The sequence below is a fragment of the Vombatus ursinus genome, unplaced genomic scaffold (genome assembly GCF_900497805.2).
Source record: "Vombatus ursinus unplaced genomic scaffold, bare-nosed wombat genome assembly UNPS02014786.1, whole genome shotgun sequence".
NCBI lineage: Eukaryota > Metazoa > Chordata > Mammalia > Diprotodontia > Vombatidae > Vombatus > Vombatus ursinus.
In genome coordinates this window covers 54160198-54185538 of record NW_020954564.1, presented here as the reverse complement: position 1 = coordinate 54185538, position 25341 = coordinate 54160198, and the positions used below count along the sequence as shown (strand labels likewise).

At 38.4% G+C, this 25341-nt stretch overlaps 2 protein-coding genes across 2 annotated transcripts in view; both read left to right on the top strand.

The window, feature by feature from the left end:
* LOC114047171 (G patch domain-containing protein 1-like) overlaps positions 1–13960 on the top strand; it is a 50772-nt gene extending 36812 nt beyond the window's left edge. The window contains exons 17-20 of the mRNA XM_027867938.1: positions 1734–1841; positions 7699–7823; positions 9901–10049; positions 12875–13960. Coding sequence (XP_027723739.1) covers positions 1734–1841; positions 7699–7823; positions 9901–10049; positions 12875–12905 — 413 coding nt within the window. The 3' untranslated portion in view covers positions 12906–13960. The remainder of the gene's footprint in view (positions 1–1733; positions 1842–7698; positions 7824–9900; positions 10050–12874) is intronic.
* Positions 13961–18042: 4082 nt separating this feature from the next.
* The window catches only part of LOC114047403 (WD repeat-containing protein 88-like), a 57132-nt gene continuing 49833 nt past the window's right edge, over positions 18043–25341 (top strand). The window contains exons 1-2 of the mRNA XM_027868231.1: positions 18043–18201; positions 19027–19137. Of these exons, the coding sequence (XP_027724032.1) occupies positions 18043–18201; positions 19027–19137 (270 nt within the window). The remainder of the gene's footprint in view (positions 18202–19026; positions 19138–25341) is intronic.

The window sequence follows — 25341 nt, the reverse complement described above, 5'->3', positions numbered from 1 at the left end:
GGTTTCATGAGCTATGTTGTTACTACTGCACAAGGACAATTTCTTATTTCTTTTTAAGGCAAGTATCTGGTGGATTTTTAGGAGAGCCATGATTATTTATTATCACCATCTTTTGTTTCACACTTGTCTGTGGAGGTGCTAACACAGATAGTTTGCAGAACTTTAAATCTGTTGAGAAAGACCCAAATTAATGGATTTTGATAACTAAAATAGAATTGTTTTTTGAAATTTTTATGATTAATCAAGCCAGGTTCTTTGGGCTTTGTGAACTTTTGTCTGTGAAATACATTGGACTACACACATGCATTCACTCTACAGATATGTGTTTGAATTTTAAATAATTTATTAGGTACTTAAATAGTTTGTACTTTTTCTTTAAAACATTTTGTTAGTATTTTTTGTTTTATTTCACTTCATTTCACAATATATCACTGCCCAGAGAAACTTTATGATAAATAAAAAGAAAAAAGAAAGAAAAAGGAAAAAAAAAGCAGTTTGGCAAAACCAAGCAATAAATAGTTGTTCCACATCTAGGCCACCAACCTCTGCAAGGAAGAGAGGGTAGTTACATTGTCATTTCTTTTCTTTGGGACAAAAATTAGTCGTTATAATTATATACTGTGTAGTTTAAATTTACATTGTACTCCTTATGGTTCATATCAGTTTTTCTATGTCTCACTATATATTTCACAGTCAATATTTCTTTAAGTATCATAGTATTTCTTTGCATTCATATATCAAGATTGTTTAGTCATTCTCCAGTTGATGAGCATCTACTTTACTTTTAATTCTTTGCTGCCACAGATAGCAAATAGCACTTTAAACAAAACCAAATCAACATACATTTACAGATATTTACACTTCAATATTAATTTCTTTCTATATACATGTGTCCATAATAGCTCATTAGTTAGGTTTCTGTTATGAATATAATTTTCAAGATTATTTTATTCCTCATTGTTTTTTTGTGGGGGCAGATTTTTGTAGTCACTACTTGGTGGTTTCTGCAAGTAACTGGTTGTATGAGGAGTCATCAAGCAAGGTGAACGTAAGCGTAACTTCAAAATTCTTTATTTCAGAAACATGAACTAAATTGTTGTCAACTTTATAAAAGAAGCAGGATTTTCTCACAGTCCTACTAGCTTACACAGAGCACTTTAAAGTTTGAAAACTACTTAACACATATTTCATTTGTTTTGTGTATTCAGTCATAGTGACGTAGAACTACAGCAGCACAGGCATCATAAGTAAATAATAGCCATAAAAAAGTGAAGATTCACTTGACTTCTTAGGTCCTCATCTTTGCAAATGCTGGTTTGGATCTTTGAAAAACTATACGGAAGTCTAATTTAATACATTCGTTAGTTGTTTTTTCTACAGAAAGAAAATCATATTCTAAGGCTATCTGCGTTTTATGATCCTTTCTATACAGTTATGTGTGCTCAAAATCTTTTATTGGCCATATCTATTATGTTTATTAACCTAGGTATATAACTTTAATCTTTTGGCAGCCTTCATAATGAAAAGTTCCATATAAATATAAAATGTTGCAAATGTCAGTCTTTTTCTTCTGAAAGTATAAGAAAGAAATAGGATTATTAACTTGTACACTGTGATTAATTTTTAGTTAAATTGCATTGTTACTTTATAACAGAAGATAATCCTGCATATCTGTACTTTTTTTTCCTGAGGTGTTTCTTTTTTAAAAATTAAAATATGCTCATTTTATGCAGTCAGTGCAGTGGTGGTCAATGAGCCAGTGCCTCCTGTTACTTTACAGAAGATACAGCTCGATGAAAGAGAAGAATTTGGCCCACGGCTCCCTCCTGTGTTCTGTCCTAGTAAGTTGAGAACCCTCGGTATACATATTTGCTTCAGAAATAATATCCGTTCTCTTACTTCTGAATTTATTTTTTTTTTAATTTAAATTTTAAAATTAAATTAAATTTTTTTCCCTGAATTTCAATTCAATAAACAGTTATGAAATACCTGTTATGTGCGAAACATCTTACTAAGCAACAGTGATATGAACGTGAAAAAAGCCCTGTTATTCCTGCCCTCAGCGAGACTACACTTAATCTAATGGGGTGAAGCAGGCAGAAGGAAAAATAAGATGTACCTAAAAAAGTATATTAACAAAGTAGAATGTGATCCATGAACAAAAGAAGAAAGGTGGACCACTTTCAGCTGAGATCAGTGAAGGTTTCACAGGGAAAATGGCATCTAAGCTGGGCTGTGATGGTCCGATCAGCCAAAGGAGAGGAGGAGAAGACGCCTCTAGGCAGGGAATTGTTCACACACATGCACAGGTGTGGAGAGGGCAGGACATTAGAGATGACCTATTGTCTAGTGTGGCTGGAACCGAGAATAGAAAGAGAGGAGTCAGTGTTAGCGTCAAAATGTGGGGGGTCTGATTGCCCTGCTTTGGTGCCGAGGAGTCTGTATTAAAGCTTTTAAAATAAATTTTTCATAGAGAAAGTATGGTACACAAAAAGGAGCCATGGGCTCTAGAGTCAGAAGACCTGCACTCTTTCCTCTGAGACTTACTGTCTGTGTGCCCTTAGGCTTATATTCCTAATTTATAAAATGAAAGGGTTGGAGGAGATGACCTTTGAGGTCCTTTCTAGCTCTGAATCCGATCCTTTGAGGCAGTCTTGGAGGCAGACTAGGAGTCAGGAAGGCTTATGTTCAAATCCTGCCTCAGATATTAGCTTTGTGACCCTGGGCAAATCACTTAACCTCTCACGGCCTGTTTCTTCAATCTATAAAATAGGACTAATAATAATAATAAGACCAATCTCAAGTAGGTGTTGTAAAGATCAGGTGAGATACAAAGAGCTTTTTAAAAGTGTTGATATGTTAATTATTATCTTAACAAAATAAGTTAACTCTCTTTAATAAAGCAAGCAGACATTGTGAGTTAGTATTCTTGCAAATATAAAAATAAAATTCACATTGTATTCATGAAATCATGAAATTGAGTCTTCTTACTGTCACCACAACGCTCATTCAAATCTACCAAGCCTCCTCTGTAAATGCTCAGGTTACTGTGTACACTGGCAAGTTCAGGAAATGAATATGACCATTTTTGTAGTCATTGCTTTAATCAGACAGTAATATAACTTATACGGAAGACATCACCATTTTAAAGATGAGGACACTAAGATCCAAAGAGAAATTAATAATGTGGAATCCAATGAAATGTTTCTATTCCATCTGATCATAACATTTGTTGGTTTACAGCCTTCAAAATCTTTTCAAAGAAAAATAACTTGATCTTTACTTTTCATCTTTTAAAGATATTGAGTATAAAGATCTTAAATGTTTAAAACTTTATCAGTCTTTAAAATAAAAAAATAAAAGGTGTGGAAGGACTTTTGAAGAGGAAAATAGTATAGTACTCTTAAATCTCTGTACTGAGAAACATTATAGCACTTAGAATCTTCTAGAAGGCTTGAGTTTAAGTCCCAACCCTGCCACTCATTTCCTGATTTAACATAAATCCATCCCTCTGAGCCTGTTTCCTCATCTCTAAATAGGTTAATGTACTCTCTGGGAGGCAGCATGACATAATAGATAGATAGCTGGGCTCAATCCCACTTCTTTTTTTTTTAAATAGTATTTTATTTTTTTCCCAATTACATGTCAAGACAATTTTTAGCATTCAGTGTTTTTACAAGATTTTGAGTTCCAAGTTTTCTTCCTCCCTCCCTTCCTCTCTTCCCCTCTTCCTAAAATGATAGGCAATTTGATGTAGTTATACATGTGCTATCATGTAAAACTCATTTCCATATTAGTCACAGTTGTGAAAAAAGAAACAGATCAAAAGGAAAAAAAACCATGAAAAGGAGTAAAATAAGTGAAAAAAGTATTCTTCAGTCTGCATTCTGAGTCCATCAGTTCTTTATCTGGATGTGAATAGTATTTTCCTTCATGAGTCCTTTGTACTTGTCTTGGATCATTGTGTTGTTGAGAAGAGCTGAGTCATTCATAGTTGATCATCACACAATGTGGCTGTTACTGTGTACAGTGTTTTCCTGGTTATACTCATTTCACTTTGCATCAGTTCATACAAATCTTTCCAACTTTTTCTGAAATCCTGTTCATCATTTTTTATTGTACAGTAATATACTATTACATTCATATACCATAGCTTGTTCAGCCATTCCCCAATTGATGGGCGTCCCCTCAATTTCCTATATTTTGCCACCATGAAAAGGGCTGCTATAAATATTTTCACACATATAGGTCCTTTTCCCTTCTCATGATCTCTTTGAGATACAGACTTAATAGTAGTATTGCTGGATCAAAAGGTGTGCACAGTTTGGTTGCTCTTTGGACATAGTTCCAAACTGCTGTCCAGACTGAGTGGATCAGTTCATAACTCTACCAACAGTGCATTAGTGTCCCAATTGTCCCACATCCTCTTCAACATTTATCATTTTCCTTTTTTGTCATATTAGTCAATCTGATAGATATGAGGTGGTACCTCAGAGTTGTTTTAATTTGCATTTCTCAAATCAAAAATGATTTAGAGCACTTCTTCATATGCTTATAGATAGCTATTTCTTCATCTGAAAACTGCCTGCTCATATCCTTTGACCATTTATCAGTTGGGGAATGGCTTGTATTCTTATAAATTTGACTTAGTTCTCTATATATTTGAGAAATGAGGCCTTTATCAGAGACACTTGCTGTAAAGATTGTTTCCTAGCTTTCTGCTTTCCTTCTAATCTTGGTTGCATTGGTTTTGTTTGTGCAAAAACTTTTTAATTTAATACCATCAAAATTATCTATTTTACATTTTGTAATGCTCTCTGTCTCTTGTTTGGTCATGAATTCTTCCCTTCTTCGTAGATCTGACAGGTAGACTATTCCTTCCTTTTCTGATTTGCTTATGATACCACTCTTTATGTCTAAATCATGTACCCACTTTCACCTTATCTTGGTATACAGTGTTTGGTGTTGCATTATACCTAGTTTGTCCCCTATTGTTTTCCAGTTTTCCAAGCAGTTTTTGTCAGATAGTGAGTTCTTATCCCAAAGGCTAGGGTCTTTGGGTTTATCAAACACTAGGTTCCTATAAATCCCACTTCTGACACATAGCATCTGTGTGACTCTCTGTAAGACACTTGACTTTGTAGTGCTCTAGGTAATTCTTTTTAAGACAGTAAGCTGCAAGGCAAGTGCCAGTAAGCACTGGGAAAGGGAGTTTCCTCACTGGATGTTCCCTATACCAATGGCATCATAGGTCTGTCCTCCCCCCCTTCCCTTTTAACCTTTTAACATGCACCTCCCTGGGTGGTTGTAGAGAATCACAAAAGAAGATAACATATTTAAAGTGCTTGTATCTGAAAAACACTGGAGAAAAATCCATTCCCAGGATCATATCCCTGGAGCTGGAAGGGCCCTTAGAGGCCATCCGTGGTCATCTGCCCTAATGTTACAGATGAGGAAATGGTGATCTTTATAGTCAATACGTCAAACTCCTGTGGTTTCTAATAACGTGGTATCAGTAGCCATATAACGTATGCCATTTGTAGATTGGGGACATTAAGTGAATTTTATTGATAAATGTTAATCTAACCCTCTGCAGTACATTCAGCATACAGTGGATTTGGAGTTTAGATGAAAGTGCAGGTCACTGTATTTTTTCCTGGTTTTCTCTTTTAAGAAAACAGAGTAGCATTTGTTTACTGTGTAGGGAGATACTATAAGCATTTATTAAGTGCCTACAGTGTGCTAAGTGCTTTGCAATTATTATCTCATTCTATCCTAACAACAACCCTGGGATGTAGGTGTTATTATATTCCCCATTTTACAGTTGAGGAAACTGAGGCAGTTAGGTGCAGTGCCTTGCCCAGGGTCATGCATCTAGTCTGTCTGAGGTCAGATTTTAACTCAGGTCTTCCTCATTCCAGTTGTAGCACTCTGTCCCTTATGTCACCAGGCTGTTGATCATGAAGTATTTAATTTCATCTCTTTGAGGGGCCCTTGGTGAAAACTGAACTAGCGAATATACTTTTAAATGTCTAATCTTCTTTCTGTCTCTTTTTCATATAATATTCTGATTGTCATTTTAGTAAAAAGTTTCAGTTTGACAATAGGTGAGTGTGTGAAGAAGAATATTGATAACAAAAAGATTAGAGTAAGCAAAATTGGGCAAGCGTATACTAAAAGACATGTTTCTAGTGTTAGGGTTAGAAAACAAAGACATTTCCATCTTTGGGGTGTTGGAAAATAATGAAAACTATGAAACTTTTGCAGCACTCTCTTGAGTATAAAATGGATTTTCATTGGCTTAAATATTTTATTTGTTGTGAATTTCATAATTTTTTGTTGTTTGACAGGTTCTAAATTGCATTATATAAAAATATCTCAGTCTCAAGTTTGAAGTAGTAAATTCAGCTTTGGGGAAGATACTCTGCTTATTAATTGTTCAGCTATTTAAAAAATGTTATTGACATCTTTTGTTCTCACATCATTCATCTGTCAATACCTCCATCCCTATCTCTGACTAGAGTTCATTCTTTTTTTTTTTAATTTTAATTTTTTTATTTTTATTTTAGGCAATTGGGGTTAAGCGACTTGCCCAGGGTCACACAGCTAGTTTTGAGTGTTTGGTCTGAGGGCAGATTTGAACTCGGGTCCTCCTGACTTCAGGGCCGGTGCTCTATCAACTGCGCCACCTAGCTGCCCCTTATAGTTCATTCTTTATCATAAAGAATGAAAGAGGAGAAAAAAAGCAGTTCAGTAAAACTGATCAACAAATTAATCGATTTCTGCAATGTACCACATCCATAGTTCTCTACCTCTGCAAAGAAGGCAGGGAGGTGCATTTGATTTCAAATCATCAGGGTCAAACTTGAATAGTATAATCATACAGTGATCAGTTAGGTTTTTTGGTTGAGTATGGTCTCAAAGAAGAGATATTAGAAGACATTCCCCCCCATTCCACTAACCGCCTTATTCCCCATATTCCTTTGTCAAGATAGAAGGTCCACGGGTATGGAATGGTACATATATTTTCAGACGTTTTTGGTGTATTAATCAGTTTTGCTGATTTTTTTCCTCTCTCCTTTTTCTTTTTTTCCCTTTTAAATATTATTCATTATATGGAATAGTTTTCTGGTTGGGGGAAAGGAATACTGGGACAAATTTTGGCAGTATTGAAGTGTATTTTGTTTCTCTGGTTTTACTTATTTCACTTGTCTCAATTCACATACGTCTTCCCAGGCCTTCCTGGTCAGTCATTCTTAATGATACAATGATATGTAAATGGTTTTTAGCTTAAGAGGCTCTGTATTTTAGAAAAACTATTTCTAAAACTGATTTTCTTATATGAGAGTTTGTAAAATAACTGATCTGATGGTAAGTTAAAAATGTGTATTAGCAGAATAATTTGATTTTTATCCTCAATCTCTCAAATGAGAATATAATAGAGTATATAGGTCTCATAATGGGTACATGCTGTGGTAGCTCTTTAAAAATGCTAATGTATGGTACCTTGTGTTTGTTGAATTGGATTAAGTATACTAATACACTGGCATTTGAATGCAACAGAAATGAGTCCACAGACACAAGTTCTACCTTAATATTAACTCCAATCTTTAGTGCTAATTCAATTTTGGTATCTTCAACCTTTTTGCTCCTGTTAGCTTGTGTGTTTTCTACACTTCAACTTGAATTTTATTTTAGATGCTCGTCAGAAACACGAACCTATGCCACAATCCAGCTTTTTGGAAGGCTACCCAAAAGAGAAACCTAAGAAGAGCAAAGAAAAACGAAAGACAAAGAAAGACCATAAGCACAAAAAAGAAAAGGTAAATTTGTTCTTGGTGGAATAGGTGGAAGAGGACCATTGGTTGTTGTTTTCCTGGTCTATCAAATACTTTTTCTTCACCTCAGTATAGTTCTCAGGCTCAGTCCTCAAAGCCAGACTGTGGTAAGCCATCAAACCCTCAGCTTCTGAAAGGTAAATCCTTGGTGCTCTTACACCCTTCCCGAAAGGTTGGATTTTTATGTACAACCTTTCTTTTTTTCTCTGAAGATTTTTCTTTCTAAGTAAGAAAACAGATGTGTTCAAGTGTATTTTTTTTAAGTAATATGAACAAAAGGAAGTTTCAGGAGGATATGCAAATGCTATTGTGTATCTGAGAGTAATGAAAGTATTTTCTAAGCCTGAGAATGCCTCATGTTGGCTGTTGAGTGCCAAATGAGGGCATTTCTGAGAGCATTTCTTGTTGGGATTAACTTGATTTTAGACCTAAAATGTAGTTAGCAATTTGCTATTCAGGGAACTGAAGAAATATTGTGTGCTTTTAAAAAATAGTTGTATTTTTGCCACGGTTAAAATCTATCAGCTAGATAAAAGTTTATTAGTAGGTAACAAACAAATAGATCGTTCCTAATTTGAAAGTTTGCTTCTCAATCTATTGGTGTTTATTTTCCTATTCTCATTAGGGGCTGTTGGCTCATCAAAAAGAGATTAATGACAGTTTTCCTAGGAGAAAAAAGGCATAGTTTATGACTTCCAGGTGCAACAAATACCATTTTGATATGCTAACAACTGCTACGTACACTACTAACTGTTTTTCAGTTTCTTTTAGAGGTGGTAATAGTGTAATGGACAGAGCCCCTGGACTTTGACTCTGGATAGCAGGGTTTTAGTTTAGGCTCCCTTATTCCCAGGCTCTAACCACAATTTCTTCATCTATAAAATGTTGGTAATAATCCTTATACTATCCATTTCATGGAGTGGTTATGAGGAAAAGCAAATTATAAACCATAAAGCTCTATGTAAGTTGGAAGTAGTTACTTATTATTATCATTCAGTTTCTGATATACCTGTGAATTTTACAGGAAGGGGAAAGCATCTTTCCAGCTATCCTTCCACTGGCCAAGCAGTCCATTTGCTATGAGACATATTTTGTGATATAGAGACACATATTAGAAATGTATTTTCTCCACCATATTACTGTTAATATATAGTTTCCTGTCACACCTACCTTCTGTCCATTACCCCTTGGTACCAATTGGCACGAAAGGTTTTATGAAACATTAGAAATTCCTTGGTCATACATTGTTTAGGAAACAGTGAAATTAAACATTAAGTTGATGAGAGAAGTGTCAGCATGGGTGCCAATTCCTAATTTGCTATTTAGTAATCGATGTTAGACAATTGAAAGACTTTTAGCATTTTAAATGTTATATTTTGGTAAAGATTAAAGTAAATACTTTTTTTTCTTCTTGGGATCATAGTGTGATCTTTTGATCTGAGTAAGGTAGTGATGGAAGCTGAGATGGAATGTAGGATAGGAAAGTAGACTAGAAATAGCTTAATATTAACAGACTAATGAGAGAAAAAATACATAAGAATCATACCTTCTTGAGATGAATTAAGGAGTTAAAAAGTATCATAGATATATTTTAAAATGAAATTATTTCTTAACTACGTTTTCTTGTTTTTGCAAGGTGATAGTGGTATTGTTTTTCTGACTAGCCCCTCTCTGTATGCATTTCCATGATGTCTGTCACCCGGATTTCTAGCCACTCAGAGACATTCAAGAAAAACGAGGTCATTTGAGTGAATGAGAAATGTCTTAGACCGTCTTGGAAGTGCAGTGTCTGCAGGACTGTGCCCTAAATATGTTTGTTTAGGAGTTAAAGTTTGTACCACTGTGCCATGTAAATACTGTTATTTCTTTGCTACACCAAAGTATGCTGGATTTCATTTTGAAATTGGGTTTTTTTGTTTTTAATGAACCCAGCTGTCTTTTTTCTCATTATTTTTTCTAGAATTTATCCATTTATTCCAGAATACCTCAAAGCTTCACACTAAACAAGGAAAATGCAGGACTAAGCAACTATATTTTTCTTTCTTTCTTTTTTTTAAACCAGAAAAAGAAACACAAGAAGCATAAACAGAAAGACAAACAGAAAAATAAAAAAACAGAGAAGAGTAGTAGTTCGGAGAGTGTTGATAGCAGTGACGGCCAGAGTGATACAGAGAAGGTCAAAGACATATCACCTCAGGAACTTCTGAGAAGGTATGTCCTTCTTTTGTATTCCCCTGATATAGAAATGGAGCCAGCAGGAAGAAAGGGTTCATGACCTTGGAGTATAAGGCAAAGTTCTGGTCTTGGTGCTAAACACTGAAAGTGTTATAGCTTCGTTTCTTTGGATTTCCCCATCAGCAGAATAAAAGGGTTGAAAGAGATGATTCCTAATGTTCTTTTTACATGTTCAAGTTATTTCTTTACATCTGTATGTAGTACAGTTAACACTAGGAGAACCAGAATTTAAGACGGGGCCAAGGACCAAGCTTGGTCAAAGGACCAAGCTGTGTCAATTGACACAGTGCGTATTTTTTTTTATCTACAAGACAAAGAAAATAGAGATGCTAGGATAAAAAATTTTATTTCAAAGCAGAATTATAATATTTTTGCATTAATTGATGTGCCTGGTCCTTCTGGTGTTTAAAAGAGATGTGGCTCTATTTTGTATTTATTAGCCTTTACAATGCTAATAGACTGAGAATTAGGTTTTGAAATGAAATCTTCAGTCATATTTGATATTGAAGTAAAAACCACTTTCCAAAGGTCAAACAGTAAATTATTGATGGACCCAAGATGAGAACTCTTCTTTGTACATCTTTTATAACACAATTTATATTAACTCAGCAATTCCTAAGTGCCTGTTATTCTCTCCCATTTCCTTCATTTCACAGCACCTTGATATCATCTCTCTTCCTTTCCTCCAGTTCCGACAAAGAAGTGGCCCTTCTCCTTGCCAAGGCCGACTCCTTTACGTGTGCACTTGATCCCATCCCCTCTCGTCTATTGCAGAGCAAATCCTCACTCATCCTCCTCCCTGCCAGTGTTCAGTCTTTTGCTGTCTTTGGTTTCCTTCTCTGTTGACTTAAGACATGGCCGTGTCTCTCCCATCCTTGAAGAACCTTCACCAAACTTTACCCGTCATCCCTTCAATCTCTGTTTCCTCCCTTTCTCAGCCAAAGTCCTTGAAAAAGTTATCGAGACTCATTGCCTCCATTTCATCTCCTCTCACTGCCTTCCTCTGTCCCTTGCATCTGGTTTCCGAGCTTAGCTGAAACTGAGCTCTGCAAATTCATCTGAGGTCGAAGCTGAACCTGCTCAACTAATCTGAAAGTTCTTTCTCCAAAGTTACCGGTGATCTCTTTACTTCTCAGATCTGATGATCTCTTTCATAGTCTCTGCATTTGTTACTGCTGCATCTGGTGACTTTCTGCTGCCTTTGACACTGGTGACTGCCTTCTCCTTCTGCACATTGTCCCACTGTATTCTGGTTCTCCTAGATCTGTCTGAATGTTCCTTAAGAGACTTTTTTTTTCTGGCTTTTGAGGAGCATTGCCCCGTCACTGTCTTCTTTTCCCACTATTCTTTCTCAGTAACCTCATCAGCATCCATGGGTTTAACTATTTTCTCTATGCAGATGATTCCCAGATATATACATGTGTGTATGTGTGTATGGGTGGGTGGGGTGTGGGATGTGTATATGTGTGTTTGTGTGTGTGTATCTATTTCTGTATCTGTATATCCAGGCCCAGTCTCTCCTCTGACCTTTAGTCACACTTTACCAATTGCCTATTGAACATTTCAGACTAGGTGCCTTAGAGACATCTTATATTTAACATGTCTAAAACTGAACTCATTATCTTTTCCCCTAATGCTCCTCTCTTCCAGACTCCCCTATTTCTCTTGAAGGCACCACCATCTTTCTGGTCTTTTGGGTTCATAACCTCAGCATTATCCTGCACTCCTCACTCTCCCTTACCCCATATAGCTAATCTGTTGCCAAATCTTGCTGTTTTTAACTTCACAACATCTCTTGCATCCAGTCCCTTCTTTCTGTTCATGCAGTTTACTGCCATTTAGGTCCTCATCACCCCTCACTCACCTAGATTATTGCAAGCCTCCTAATTGTTCTTCCTGGTTCAAGTCTCTTCCCACCCTAGTTCACTCTACACATTGTTGCCAAAGTAATTTTAGTTAAGCATTGATCTGACCATTCTAGTCCCCTACTCAACCAACTCCAGTGGTTTCCTGTTGCCTCTAGGATAAAATATAAACTCTCGTGTTTGGCTTTTAAATCATTTCACAGTCTAGCCTCAACCTGTCTTTCCAGCCTCATTAGATATTATACCCCCTCCCACACTGTGCAATGCCGCCCAATTGGCCTTTTGTCTTTTCCTCATACATTCCATCCCCTGCCTGCTGTGCCTCTTTACTGGCCACACTCCGAGTCTGAAATGTATTCCTTAATTCCTTCTACTTTAGAAGCTCAAGCACCGTCTTTTACGTGAAGATTTTCCTGATCCCCCAAAACTACATTGTATTTAACTCTTTTGTATGTGTTTGTATTTATTAACTTTATATTTTTATTCTATGTATTTTTATGCAAGTTGCCTCCCTCGTTATAATGTAAACTTTTTTGCGAGTAGGAATTGCTTCACTCTTTGTATTTGTATTCCCAGCATCTAGTATGTAGAAGGCAATTAATAAATGTTGATTGGTTAGTTGATGTGCAAGGAATTGTGATAGGGCTGGGAGTACAAGGACAAAGAAGCTTAGATTCGACAACTGCGTACTGTTAGACAAGGGTCATATTGAGAGGCACATTTCTGAAGGTAATGAGCCAACGATAGAGAGGTGACCAAGTTTTGTTCTGTTCTCATGGACTGACCAATGACTATAAATTGATTGCATTGAAAAGATTATATTCTAACATTCTTAGTGTAGATGGTAGAGAGACAATAAAGATGAATGTTAGAGAATCCCACAAGATATATTTTTAAAGTATAGTGATTTATGATTTTTAATTTTTTTTTTTACAGACTGAAACGTCTTCCATTAACAAAGAAGTAACCTGTTTCTTCAATTTGAACTAGGTCTGATCTCTCTTCTGAAATTTTGATCTCCTCTATGATGGCAGATCAGTTATTGTATAATTAATGCAATGTACAGATTATATTTATGTATAAGGCTATGATTTGAAATAGATTTTTAAATCTTTGCATTTCAAAGTCTGAACTGGAAAGTTGTAAATTGGGCTTTAGCTAGTGGCAAAAGAATAAAATTCACAATGTGCATTTTAATTAAAATATAATTTTGCATATTAAATTAGTAATTACAATTGTATTTCCAATTCTCTAATGCCTGAAATTTACGTAAAGAAATTAAAATTGTAAACTAGTACGTGACTCCATTATGAAGAAGACATCTACATGGGAACACTTTTATGAAGAAAGAAAAGAAGGAAAGTTGGAAGGGGAAAAAACCCCCCAAATCCATATCAATTACCAAAATGGATTTTGTCCTCGTTTCTTTTCTTCTCAACTAAAGCTTCTTGTATAGTAGCCTGGGATTCTATCTAAGAGAATCTATATAATTGTACTGATGGCTAAAGGTACCCTATGTCAGTTAATATTTCATTTCAGTATTACAGAAATCTGGTGTGTTGTTTAGGAAAGGAATATAGGCCATCAGAATTCAGAGTGGAAAACCCTTAACTTTTATAGTGTAGTAGTGTAGTTGGTGTATTTTCTTGACCCTCAGGTCACACCTTTATAAATATTCTTTCAACTTCAAATCAAAATGCTGTAAATGATAACTGTTTTGGTAAGTGCTATATGAATACTAAGAATATCCTTAAAAAACCCTTTAAATCCAAGTATAACCATAAAGAGAGGTTGATGGTATGGTGGATGGAGAGCTGGCTGGAATGAGAAATAGTTGGGTTTAAGTCCTGCCTGTATCACAAAAGGACTGTGTGTCCCTACATGCAATTCTCTTAAGACAATAAATTGCAGAAAAGGTGCCTGTGGTAGAGTATATCACGTAGAGCTCTTGACACTGCTGAAATCACGGGCCTGGCTTAAAAAAAAAAAAACCTACCACATAAAACCAGCATACTGTTTGGAGGGAGCAGGGAAGAATTCGTAGATTCCTTGAGGAAGAAATGAGATGAGTATGGGATATGGATAGCAGTGTGTCACATTTACCAAGTTCCCGTTGCCCTGGAATGCCCACTCTTCCTCCCTGGTAGAATGCCGCCCAAGGAGAAGACATGTCTTCCTGGCTACTTTTTTTGGGGGTCTAGAATGTATTTCCCTAGAAATGTGTGGTTTAAGGGAAATTTAAGTTTGCTCAGATGACAGAACATTTAAACCCAAACTGTACTAATTCATCTGTACCTGGGCCACCCATTGTAACATTCTATAGGGATATATGTTCTAAGTTTTAAAAACTAACTCATAAATGAAATTTAGGAACACAATCTATTTGTATTCTGATTACCTATATTCTTTTTCTCAGATGCTTTAACTAATTGTCTTTATAAACAAAGAATAAACATTTGCTACAAAGAATATATTTAATAATGTTGAATCCCAAATCCCTTACAAATAAACTAGGAGCCAGAAAATCTGGGCTCTAGTCCCAGCTCTGCTGCTTAGCTATGGCTTTGCTCAAGTCTTTTTCCCTCTCTAGGCATCTGTTTCTATATCTGTAAAATAGGGATAATCCTATCCTACCTACCTAAAGAGTTGGTATGGGGGTCAAATGGGATAATGTTTGTGAAAGTTTTTTTAAGCCGTGAAGTGCTATAAAAATTTAAAAGATTGTTACTACTACCGATTGATCTTAAGCTCATAGATCTAAGGCAAGGTTTTTTAAAACTTTTTTTTTATCTCATTGGCATTCTGAACTGAGAAGCCTATGGATGTCTCAGAATAATGTTTTTAATTATATAAAATGAAATATATGAGATTGTAAAGGAAACCAATTATATTGAAATACCGTTACTGAAATATTTTCAAAATCCAAGTTCAGGAACCCTGAGTGAAGACCCTTGATTTAGGACTGAAGATGACTCAGAGGCCTTCCCTTTTAACCCCTTCATTTTAAAGATGAGGTAAAGAAAGCCCAGAGAGGTTGTGACTTGCTCAGTGTTACCCAAGTAGTAAGTGTTACAGGTGAAATTTGAATCCTGGGGTGCTGACCAGAATTAGTGCTAGTTAATGTTCTTTCCACTATATTAGACCTATAAGTCCCATATTACAAAGTATTTATGGGACTTAGTATAAATTGAGACATTTTTTTGGACAAGGCTAATTCAAGAACCTGTTTTGCTTAACTATGCATATTTGTTCCATTGGTTTTGTTTCTTGTTTCCCCCGGTTGGGGGAAGTGGGAGAAAAAATAGCTTTTTGTTCACTTAAACACTTTTTTAAAAAATAATTTGGCACTATGATATAGTGAAAAGAACACTGAATTTGAAGAAAGAGGGTCTGGGTTTGAATTCTGACTCTTTCGCATACTCTATGTGACAGGTAACCTCTCTAGTTCTCAGTTTCCCCATATCTATAAGGGTTGGACTGTGTTATCTTTAAGATCCCTGCCTGCTCTGGATCCTTATGTTCCTGTAGTTTACAGGGTAATTTTGAAGTTCCAGGATTGTTTGGTTTCCTTGGATATGTAAAAGCAGTTCATGTTAGGCCCAATTTTTTTTGCACTCAATAAATATTAATGAAATTAATAAAATTTATTAATCAATACAAATTACTAATACCTGTTTATTGATGAGTAGACATTCTGTTAATCACTGGTTCCAAGGAACTAGGTTGATATATACCCTCTACAGGAATAATAGTACTTTTCCCTCAATCTGCAGCACCACAGTGCAGTGTTTAATTGATTCTGCCATGGTATTTGTGGTTTCTTTGAAAGTCTCAGTTTTATTTCTCTGTTCATCATCTGTACAGTTTTGGAGCTTTAATCATTGAGCTTCCGTTGATCTATCAAAATGTGTAAGTCAGCTCCAGTCTCTGTAAGCATCTTATTAAAGTTCTCAATGCTGGGAGCAAATCAAAAATGTATACCTCTGCAGGCAGCCCTCAGGGGATCCATCTGTAGTACTTGGACTACCGAAATCCCCAGGCTCAATCTTTCAAACCAGTTCCATGCAACCTTAAGGGAGTAATTTTCTGGCAGAAACATAAATTTGATAATATTGTTTCAGAATAAAAACTATAACTTTTGGATGGGAGCAAGACTAAGGGTCAGGAGTAGGTAACCCTCAAAAGAGGAGAAGCAAACGTTAAAGAAGCCAGAGAGTAGATATTAAGGTAGAAAGGAAGAGAACATAGGTGCCTTTTGTGTTGCACACAGAAAAATAATCCCTTACCAATGTCTATTATTATTTTTGAAAGCAGTGAAACACTTCAGTTTTGTGAGTTAAGTATCTAAAATAACTTTAATACCACTTGATTCTTAGGGGTGTAGTGAAAACTCATTTCATGTTTTAGGATGATAAACATTTAAGGTTAAATCAGGACAAAGGGACTGCTTGTTGGTCATTTCCTAATGAGTGTGGTGATCCATCGCTGGCCCCCAGCCAGTGCTGCCTCTTAATATGAGTGTTTCTTTTTCTTTTTAGCAAGGAGAAGATAGTAACAGTAATAATAATAACTCTACATAGTACTTTAAAGTTTTACATGTATGTTAAGTACATCTCATTTGATCCTAATAGCCCTAGGAGGTAGGTGCTCACCCCCATTTTAAGGATGGGGAAACCAAGGTTGAGAGAAGTTTAGTGACTTGCTCAGGGTCACACTAGTAGAAAGTATTCAAAGCAGGATTTGAGCTCATATCTGTCTGACTCCCAAATCCAATGTTATGTCCCTAGGTATCTAGTAAGTGTTGGGATCCTGAAGGTAGACAGGAGAAACTGCTGACTGCTGCAGATGCTGTTCTGATAGCAGAATGGGAATGCGTTGCCTAAAGAGTTGGAACGGCAAGATGGCTCACATAGACCAGAGTTTGATGCAGCCCCCTGCCACCTGCTTTTGTTTTTTGTTTTTGGTGAGGCAATTGGGGTTAAGTGATTTGCCCAGGGTCACACAGCTAGTGAGTGTTATGTGTCTGAGGACAGATTCGAACTCAGGTCCTCCTGACTTCAAGGTCAGTGCTCTAACCACTGCGCCACCTAGCTGCCCCAGCCACCTGCTTTTGTATGGCATTTGGGCTTAGAATGGTTTTTATATCTTTATTTTAAATGGGCCAGGTTTGGCTAGCTTGCCTGTAGTTCACAGAGCCCTCATCTTGTCCAACCTCCTTATTTTGTAGAGGAGGAAACAGCCTTGGAGAAGGGAAGAGATTTAAGCAGGTTTAGTGACAGCTATGAGAGTACAAGGAGCAAGCATTTATTAAGAGTCTGCTATGTGTACAGTGCAGGGCTAAATGCTTTACAATATGCTCTGCTTGTGAGGTAGGTAACATTTTATAGATGGGGATAATGAGGCTGCGTGGTTACCTGACTTGTACAGTGTCTGAGGCTGCATTTGAAATGAAAAACAGAAACCAAGGGGAACATTACTTCTTGACTCTAGGCCCAGCACTCTATCCACTCTTGGCTGCCTGAATGAGAGGCAGCTGATGTGGTGCAACAGAGAGCTCTGGACTTGAGTCAGTCAGGGTTCTCTAGTTAAGTCTCCACTCCAACTCTTGCTAGTTTTAAAGTCCTATTCAATTCTAAATGTTATGATCCTTTCAGCTTACATCTGGTTGGCCAACTGGGGATGCTCATACCCTATCCAGCTCAAAGAGCTATTGTGGGGAGTGCGCTGTAAATCTTGAAGGCCTTGGAAACGTGAATAGTTGACAACTGGCTGGACGGTACACGGAGAATCCTGTCAGAAAATTAGAGTTCGAACTCTGCCTCTGCTGCAAGTCACTTGGGGCTCCCTGGGCAAGTCGATTTGCCTCTTTGGGCCTGATCTGTAAAGTGAAGGGGTTGGCCTTGAGATCCCTTCTCCAAGTTCTTGTTTTCTGAAGTTCCCAGACCGTCGCGGCCAGAAGTGATGTTGCAGAGCTGGAGAGGTCCAGACTGGGAATGTTGGGGACTCCAAAGGCCTCAACCCTCTGCCCCTTCCCTCCCCCCACCCTCCCACGGCAGTGGGCCGCCGCGCTCTGGCCCCCGCGGGCTCCCATAGCAGCAGTTGCCATGGAGTGGAAAAGCTTTACGGGGGACTTATGGGCCAACAAGTTCATCCGAACCTCGAGGCCCAGTGACCCCTTGGCTCTGTGGGATCCCAATGAGCAAACAGTCGAGCCTGCGAAGCCGGAGGAGCCGCGATGGGGCGACCATGAGCGGCAGTCCAAGGTCAGGGGCATCACCCTGGACCCCGGGCCTTCTGCCTCCCACCCCAGCTAACTGACCCCGAGGGGCTGTATGTGGAGTGAGGGGTGGGGCCTGAGACCCTGGGTGCTGTGCCCAGGAGGCTTGAGGCGGTGCTGGCTGAGGTGCTGAGGTGCTGGCTGAGAGGTGTGTGCGGTGTCTTGAGTCCCGCGCACGCGCACATTGTATGCGGGGCGTGCTGCGCTCCGTGGGCTGGTTGTGGCTCCGAGGAGTGGTGGGTGTGCGTGTGCTGGGTGTGAGGTGTATGCAGGTATCCCGGACTCTTAGTGCGTACTGCGTGCGGAGCGTGCAGCCCTTTGTGTGAGGTGTGTGCGGGTGTCTCGGGCCCTGCGTGCGCATTGTGTGCACGGCGGTGCCTGCTGTCTTAGTGCTGGGGGTGGGGGTGCCGGGTCCCCGGCTTTGGTTAGAGGGGCGGGAGGTATGACGGGCTTGGGCCCTCAGGAATGCCTCCACCGCTGGGGCTGCTTTTCGTTCCCGGTCCCTAGGGCAGAAGCGGCGTGGGGAAGAGAGGACGAAGGCAGGGGCCCGACACCTCATCCAACAGAGACCTTGGGGCCACAAAGAAAGGGCCCCTAGCGGCTGTTGTGAGGTGGGCCAGCGTTGAAGTCCTGGAGTGAGCGAAGGTATCCTCCAGACGAGACGCACCTCTCCGCTCTTTCCAGCCTTCTCCCATCACTGACCGCCCTCCCCTGCAGGAGCCTCAATGTCTTCCCTGGGCTTCTCAAGGCTCTGCCTTTGACTGGAGGTGTGGCTGGTTCATTCTTTCTCTGTGGCCTCTTCGTTTTATAGATCCCCTTTAAAATCTTGAGAGGACATAATCATGTCGTGAGCTCCTGCCATTTCTGCTTTGAGGACACTAGGATTCTCTCTGGTTCCTACGACAAAACTGTGAAAATTTGGGTAAGAGGTTTCATGGCGTACTGAAAAGAGCACGGTAATTTGGAGTCAGAAGACCTGGGTCCTAATGCCCTGACAAGTCCCATTCTTTCACAGTGCCCCATCTGTTAAATAAAGAGGGGCTTGAGGGATGATCTGTGAGGTTCCTTCTAACTGGCATTCCATGATCCTGTGGCTTTAAGAAGACAGGCCCTCAGTTTGTATGACATGCGTATGAAGGTTGAATGACAATTTCCTGCTTTCTTTGTAGTCATGTTTCCCTTATATTCACAAACTATCAGTCTTCATGAAAATTAATACAGTTCGTGTTGGTGGTTTGAACTGTCCTTTCCATGAATCAGTGTGAAGGAGAATTGGAAGCTTCAGGAATGAAACTAAAGTTATATAAACTGGAAAACAAAGATTCTTCAGAGCAAAAATTAAATAGATTAAAAGGGGAAAACAAAGTGAACCTAATGCTGCCATGTTTTTTTCCACATTGTTAATTAAGTATTAGTAGGGCAGCTAGGTGGCGCTGTGGATAGCGACAGCCCTGGAGTCAGGGAGACTCGAGTTCAAATTGGACCTCAGACATTTAATAGCTGTCTTTCCCTGGGCAAGTCACTTAACTCCGTTTGTCTCAGTTTCTTATCTGTAAAGTGAGCAGGAGAAAGATATGGCGAACCACTCCAGTATATGCCAAGAAAACCCCAAAAATAGGGTCACGTAGAGATGGACAGGACTCTACAACGGTTGTCTTGGTAGAGTCTGATCCAAAAGAACTTAAATCATTTCCATAAATAGCTTCTGCAGCCCATTCAGTGCCATAACAATGACTTGGAGAACAGCTGTGAATTTCTTTGGGAGCTATACTTTTCACATATACCTCCCCCTTCTAAATTTCATTGAAACCTTAGAGGAATTTCTTTATCATCATGATGTCCCAAGGGATTCTGACATTTTCACTTTCGAAGCAATAACTCTTGATATGGAATAAGCCTCTAATCTTTAGTCTCTCTTATCCTTTATTTCTACTCTTATATTCTGAGTTAACTGAATGAATCTCCGAGGGTTGTATCTTTTGGCTTAAGGCAAAACTTGGACTACTATCCTTTTTTTTTTTTTTTGCAATAATCATCATCATCTTTACTATATGACACTGGTTGAACTTGGCCTTGGATGAGGAAATATGAGCCTGAGGACCAGCAGATTTTAGAATTAAAAGGTATCTCAGAGGCCCCATAGTCTAATGTCCTCATTTTACAGATGAGGAAATGACCCCGGGGGGTGGAGGGAGGCCCTCTGTAACTTGCTCAAGACAGAGTAAGCAGCAAAGTTGGGATTCAAACCCAAGTCTTTGGGCAAAAAATCCAGTGTATGTTTATCTGTACCATGAAGGGACTGAATACCACAACATTCTTCAAGTTCACAAAATATTTTACATACAATATCACATGTTTCTCCAAAGAATCCCATAAAATAAGTCCTACATTTATGATTATTCTCATTTTTTAGATGATAAAACTAAGGCTTTGAGAGGTTGTAACTTTCCTATGGTCACTTAGCTAGTTAGGGTTAGAGGTGGAATTTGAACCCAGCTCTTTTTTTTTTAAAGCTCTAATCAAGCTAACATTTATTTTTTTAATTAATTAATTAATTAATTTTTAGTTTTGACATTCACTTCCACAAGATTTTGAGTTCCACCCCCCTCCCCCACCCCAAGACAGCAAGTATTCTGAATACCCCTTCCCCCAATCTGCCCTCCCTTCTATCCCCCCCTCTTCTCTTATCCCCTTCCCTTTCTATTTTTCTGTATGGCAGGATAGATTCCTATACCGCTTTGGCTGTATATCTTATTTCCAAGTTGCATGTAAAAACAATTTTTAACATTCATTTTTAAAACTTTGAGTTCCAAATTCTTTCCCTTTCTTCCCCCCCACATTGAGAAGGCAAGCAATTTGATATAGGTTATACATGTGTAGTCACACAAAACACTTCCATAATAGTCATGTTGTGAAAGACTGACTATATTTCCCTCTGTTCTGTCCTGCCCCCTGTTTTTTCTATTCTCTCCTTTGACCCTGCCCCTCCTCACAAATGTTTGCTTCTGATTACTCCCTTCCCCAATCTGCTCTCCCTTCTACCATCCCTCCCTCTCTTATCCACTTCCCCCCTATTTTCCTGAAGGGTAAGATAAATTTCCACACCCAATTGAGTGTATGTTACTCCCTCCTTAAGCCAAATCCTATGAGAATAAGATTCACTCATTCCCTCTCACCTCCCCCCACTTCTCCTCTGCTGTAAAAGCTTTTTCTTGCCTCTTTTATGTAAGATAATTTATCGAATTCTACCTCTCTCTTTCTCCTTCTCCCAGTACCTTCCTCTCTCACCCCTTAATTTTATTTTTTAGATATCATCCCTTCTTATTCAACTCACCCTGTGCCCTCTGTCCATATATATTTATATAATATATTATAATATATTATATATCATTGTATTAATATTATATATTAATATATGATTATAAGTCTCTTATGATTTCTCTTTCCTGTTTATCTTTTCATGCTTCTCTTGAGTCTTGTATTTGAAAGTCAAATTTTCTATTTAGCTCTGGTCTTTTCATTAAGAATACTTGAAAGTCCTCTATTTCATTGAGTATCCATTTTTTTTCCCTGAAGGATTATATGCAGTTTTGCTGGGTAGGTGATTCTTGGTTTTAATCTTAGCTCCTTTGACCTCTGGAATATCATATTCCAAGCCCTCTAATCCCTCAATGTAGAAACTGCTAAATCTTGTATTATCTTGTGTTTCTGGCTGCTTGCAATATTTTCTCCTTGACCTGGGAACTCTGGAATTTGGCTGTAATATTCCTGGGAGTTTTCTTTGGGGATCTTGACTTTCAGGAGGTGATTGGTGGATTCTTTCAATTTATGTTTTATCCTCTGGTTCTAGAATATCAGGGCAGTTTTCCTTGATAATTTCTTGAAAGATGATGTCTAGGCTCTTTTTTTGATCATGGCTTTCAGGTAGTGCAATAATTTTAAAATTATATCTCCCAGATCTATTTTCCAGGTCAGTTTCCAATGAGATATTTCATGTTGTCTTCTACTTTTTCATTCTTTTGGTTTTGTTTTATGATGTCTTGATTTCTCATAGAGTCATTAGCTTCCATTTACACCATTCTAATTTTTAAGGAATTATTTTCTTCAGTGAGCTTTTGGACATCTTATTTACATTTGACCAATTCTTCTTTTTTAGGCATTCTTCTCCTCATGGGCTTTTTGGATCTCTTGACATTTGAGTTAGTTGATTTTTTAAGGTGCTATTTTCTTCAGTACTTTTTTGGTCTCTTTTAGTAACCTGTTGACTCGTTTTTTCATCATTTTCTTGCATCATTCTCAGTTTTTCCTCTACTTCTTTTACTTACTTTTCAAAATCCTTTTTGAGCTCTTCCATGACCTGAGACCAATTCATATATTTCTTGGAAGCTCTGGATGTAGGAGCTTTGACTTTGTTGTCTTCTTCTGGTTGTTTGTTTTGATTATCTTTGTCACCAAAGTAAGATTCTATAGTCTGAGTTTTTTCTGCTGTTTTCCCATGTTCCCAGCCAATTACTTGGGTTTGTAACTCTTTGTTAAGGTAGGGCTCTGCTTCCAGTGTGGAGGGTGTTCTTTCTGAAGCTTCAGAGGCTTTGTGCAGTTATTTTCACAGATAGGCACCAGTGAATTTTCAGTTCTTCCAAGGTGGTATGATCAAAGGAAAGGTGTTTACTCCTTTCCTGGCCTGTGCTCTGGTCTATGAGTGACCACAAGCACTCTTTTCTGCCTTGGACCTGTGAGGAGAATTCCCTCTCCATTGCTGCCACAAGCTCCACCACTCCAGCACTCTTCCTCACCCCAGGACCACCACCCAGGACTGTGACTCAAGCATAAGCAAAGCGAGAGAATCTTGCCTCAGTGCCAGCCAAGAGATCCCTGAAGTCACCCTCTAATCAGTCACTCGATCCCCCCACTGTCTGTGGATCAAGAGCTCCAGAAGCAGCCACTGCCACTGTGGCTGCAGCTCTGGGGTTGTGCTAGGACCAGGGCTGGACCACACTCCTCTCTCACCCAGGTCCAACAGACCTTTCACACTGATTTTCTAAGTTGTCTTTGGCATCTATAGGTTGAGAAGTCTGGAAACTGCCACAGCTGCCTATGATCCAGTCCCCTGAGGCCTGCTCCAGGTTCACTGGAACCCAGTCTTTGCCTGTCTGGCCCAGGCTGAACTGCATTCCTCTCCCAGCCTGTCACAACAGACCTTTCCCACCTACTATACAGGTTGTCTTGGGCTGGAAATTTGTTTCACTCAGTCTTTTTGTGGGTTCTGCTGCTCTAGAATTTGTTTAGAGTAATTTTTTACAGGTATTTGGAGGGGTTTGGGAGAGAGCTCAAGCATGTCACTGCTTTTACTCTGTCATTTTGACTCCACCCTTGGACCAATATCTTTTTAAAAAGGAAAACCCCAAACAAGAAGTTAATTAATTAGGCTATGTTTACATTGCTGATGCCAATTGTAATTGGTTTTTCAGTTGCCCTCTGCGTTCCCTTCCCTCTTAATAGTCATTATTGTAAGGAAAAGATAATGTACTTGGATGTCAAAAGTATACACTTTGACCTTTCTTAGCAGGAGGCCAGCCTCCCTCTGTGCTTGAGCATAATGACAAGTAATAGGCAGATTCCAAGCCTGATTTAGTAACACATGATTTTAATTCACAATAAAATGACCAGTGGAATATTGATTAGTGACTTTGCTAATAGTTGTGACCTATTTCCTGGAAATTAGCCTGAATAAGTCCTGAGCTATAAGACGTATCATTTTTGTGGCAGATTAGAAACAATAGGTATCTCCACCAATAAAGGAAATTAAGTCTGAACCCTGCCTGGTGTTATTCTTTATCCATTCCAGGACAGAAAGTAACTTACAGCCTTGTCTTTTCCTGGGGTAACATTTGGACCACTTTTTTATATTCTTGTTTCTTTTAATGCATTTGATCCCTGTGGATTTCAGTTTGTTAGCATCCGTTCCTGCTTTAACCTTGTGAGTTGGTTGCACAATGGCAGTGCTGTGGACTGTTAACCCCTTTATGGCATCTCCTTGCTTGGTCAGTGGGTGTGAAATCTTGAGTGGTCGTGAAGAAGTATTGAAACCTTGGGAAGGGACCAAAAGGCCAGATCAGATAAGGAACCAGAGATTACAGATTAAGGTTTGCAATTGTGTCCTTCGGATAAAGGAAGAACCTTTTAGGAAGCATACTGGAATTTTGCATGTGCTGTAGGAGTGAAAACTCAAATTGAGGTTTTATAGTTCCTTCAGATTGCCAGAGGAAAAGATCAACTTTAGAATCTACTTAATGAAATAAGACTTAAATTAAAATGGGGGAACCAAAAACAAACAGGAAATTGGTAGATTGAATTATTCATGATTCCTTTAAAAAGAGAATACTTTGAACCACATGCCCACTGTGGGTCACGGGACTTTCCTAAGTTGGTGTGATGCCACCTGACTTTCATTTGCTTTAGCCACTTAAGGAAGATTTGATCCATCAAGTTGTGTCTTAGAGATTGTCTGGGGCTGTCTGGGAGTATTTGCCAGAACACTCAGAAAATGACTTGTGTTTGGAGGCCTTCCTGATCTTCCTGAATATTCTGAAAATGACTTCAGTTTAAGAGCTTCCTGATAAAGAGACAATGGCTCTAAGAAAACAAATCTGATTTTCCTTCACTAAGAAAGGCTGAAACAATTTCTGTTCCTGAAAGATCGGTTTTGATCTCTGAGTCAGGAGAAATGTCAGCTCCACTTTTGACTCATAATTTGTCTCATTCTTTTAAAAGTTGAAGCTCAAAGGTTGAGGTGTGTCTATGATATGGCTCACAGTAACACAACTGATAATCTCTTGGGTTTGGAGAATGTAGATTTGTATTATAGCACTTCTAACTTGATGATTTTAAAATATTTAACAGATTTAATTCTCTAATTCTTATATCTCTGAGATGAAGTAAGTAGATACTCAACTGAATTCAGCAAGTATTAAGTGCCTGCTATATGCATGGCCATGGGAGATAAAGAAATTTTTAAATGACATGGTCCCTACTACTCAAGGAGTATACAATTTAATCTGGGGCAGACTAGTGTGTGTGTGTGTGTGTGTGTGTGTGTGTGTGTGTGTGTGTGTGTGTGTGTGTGTGT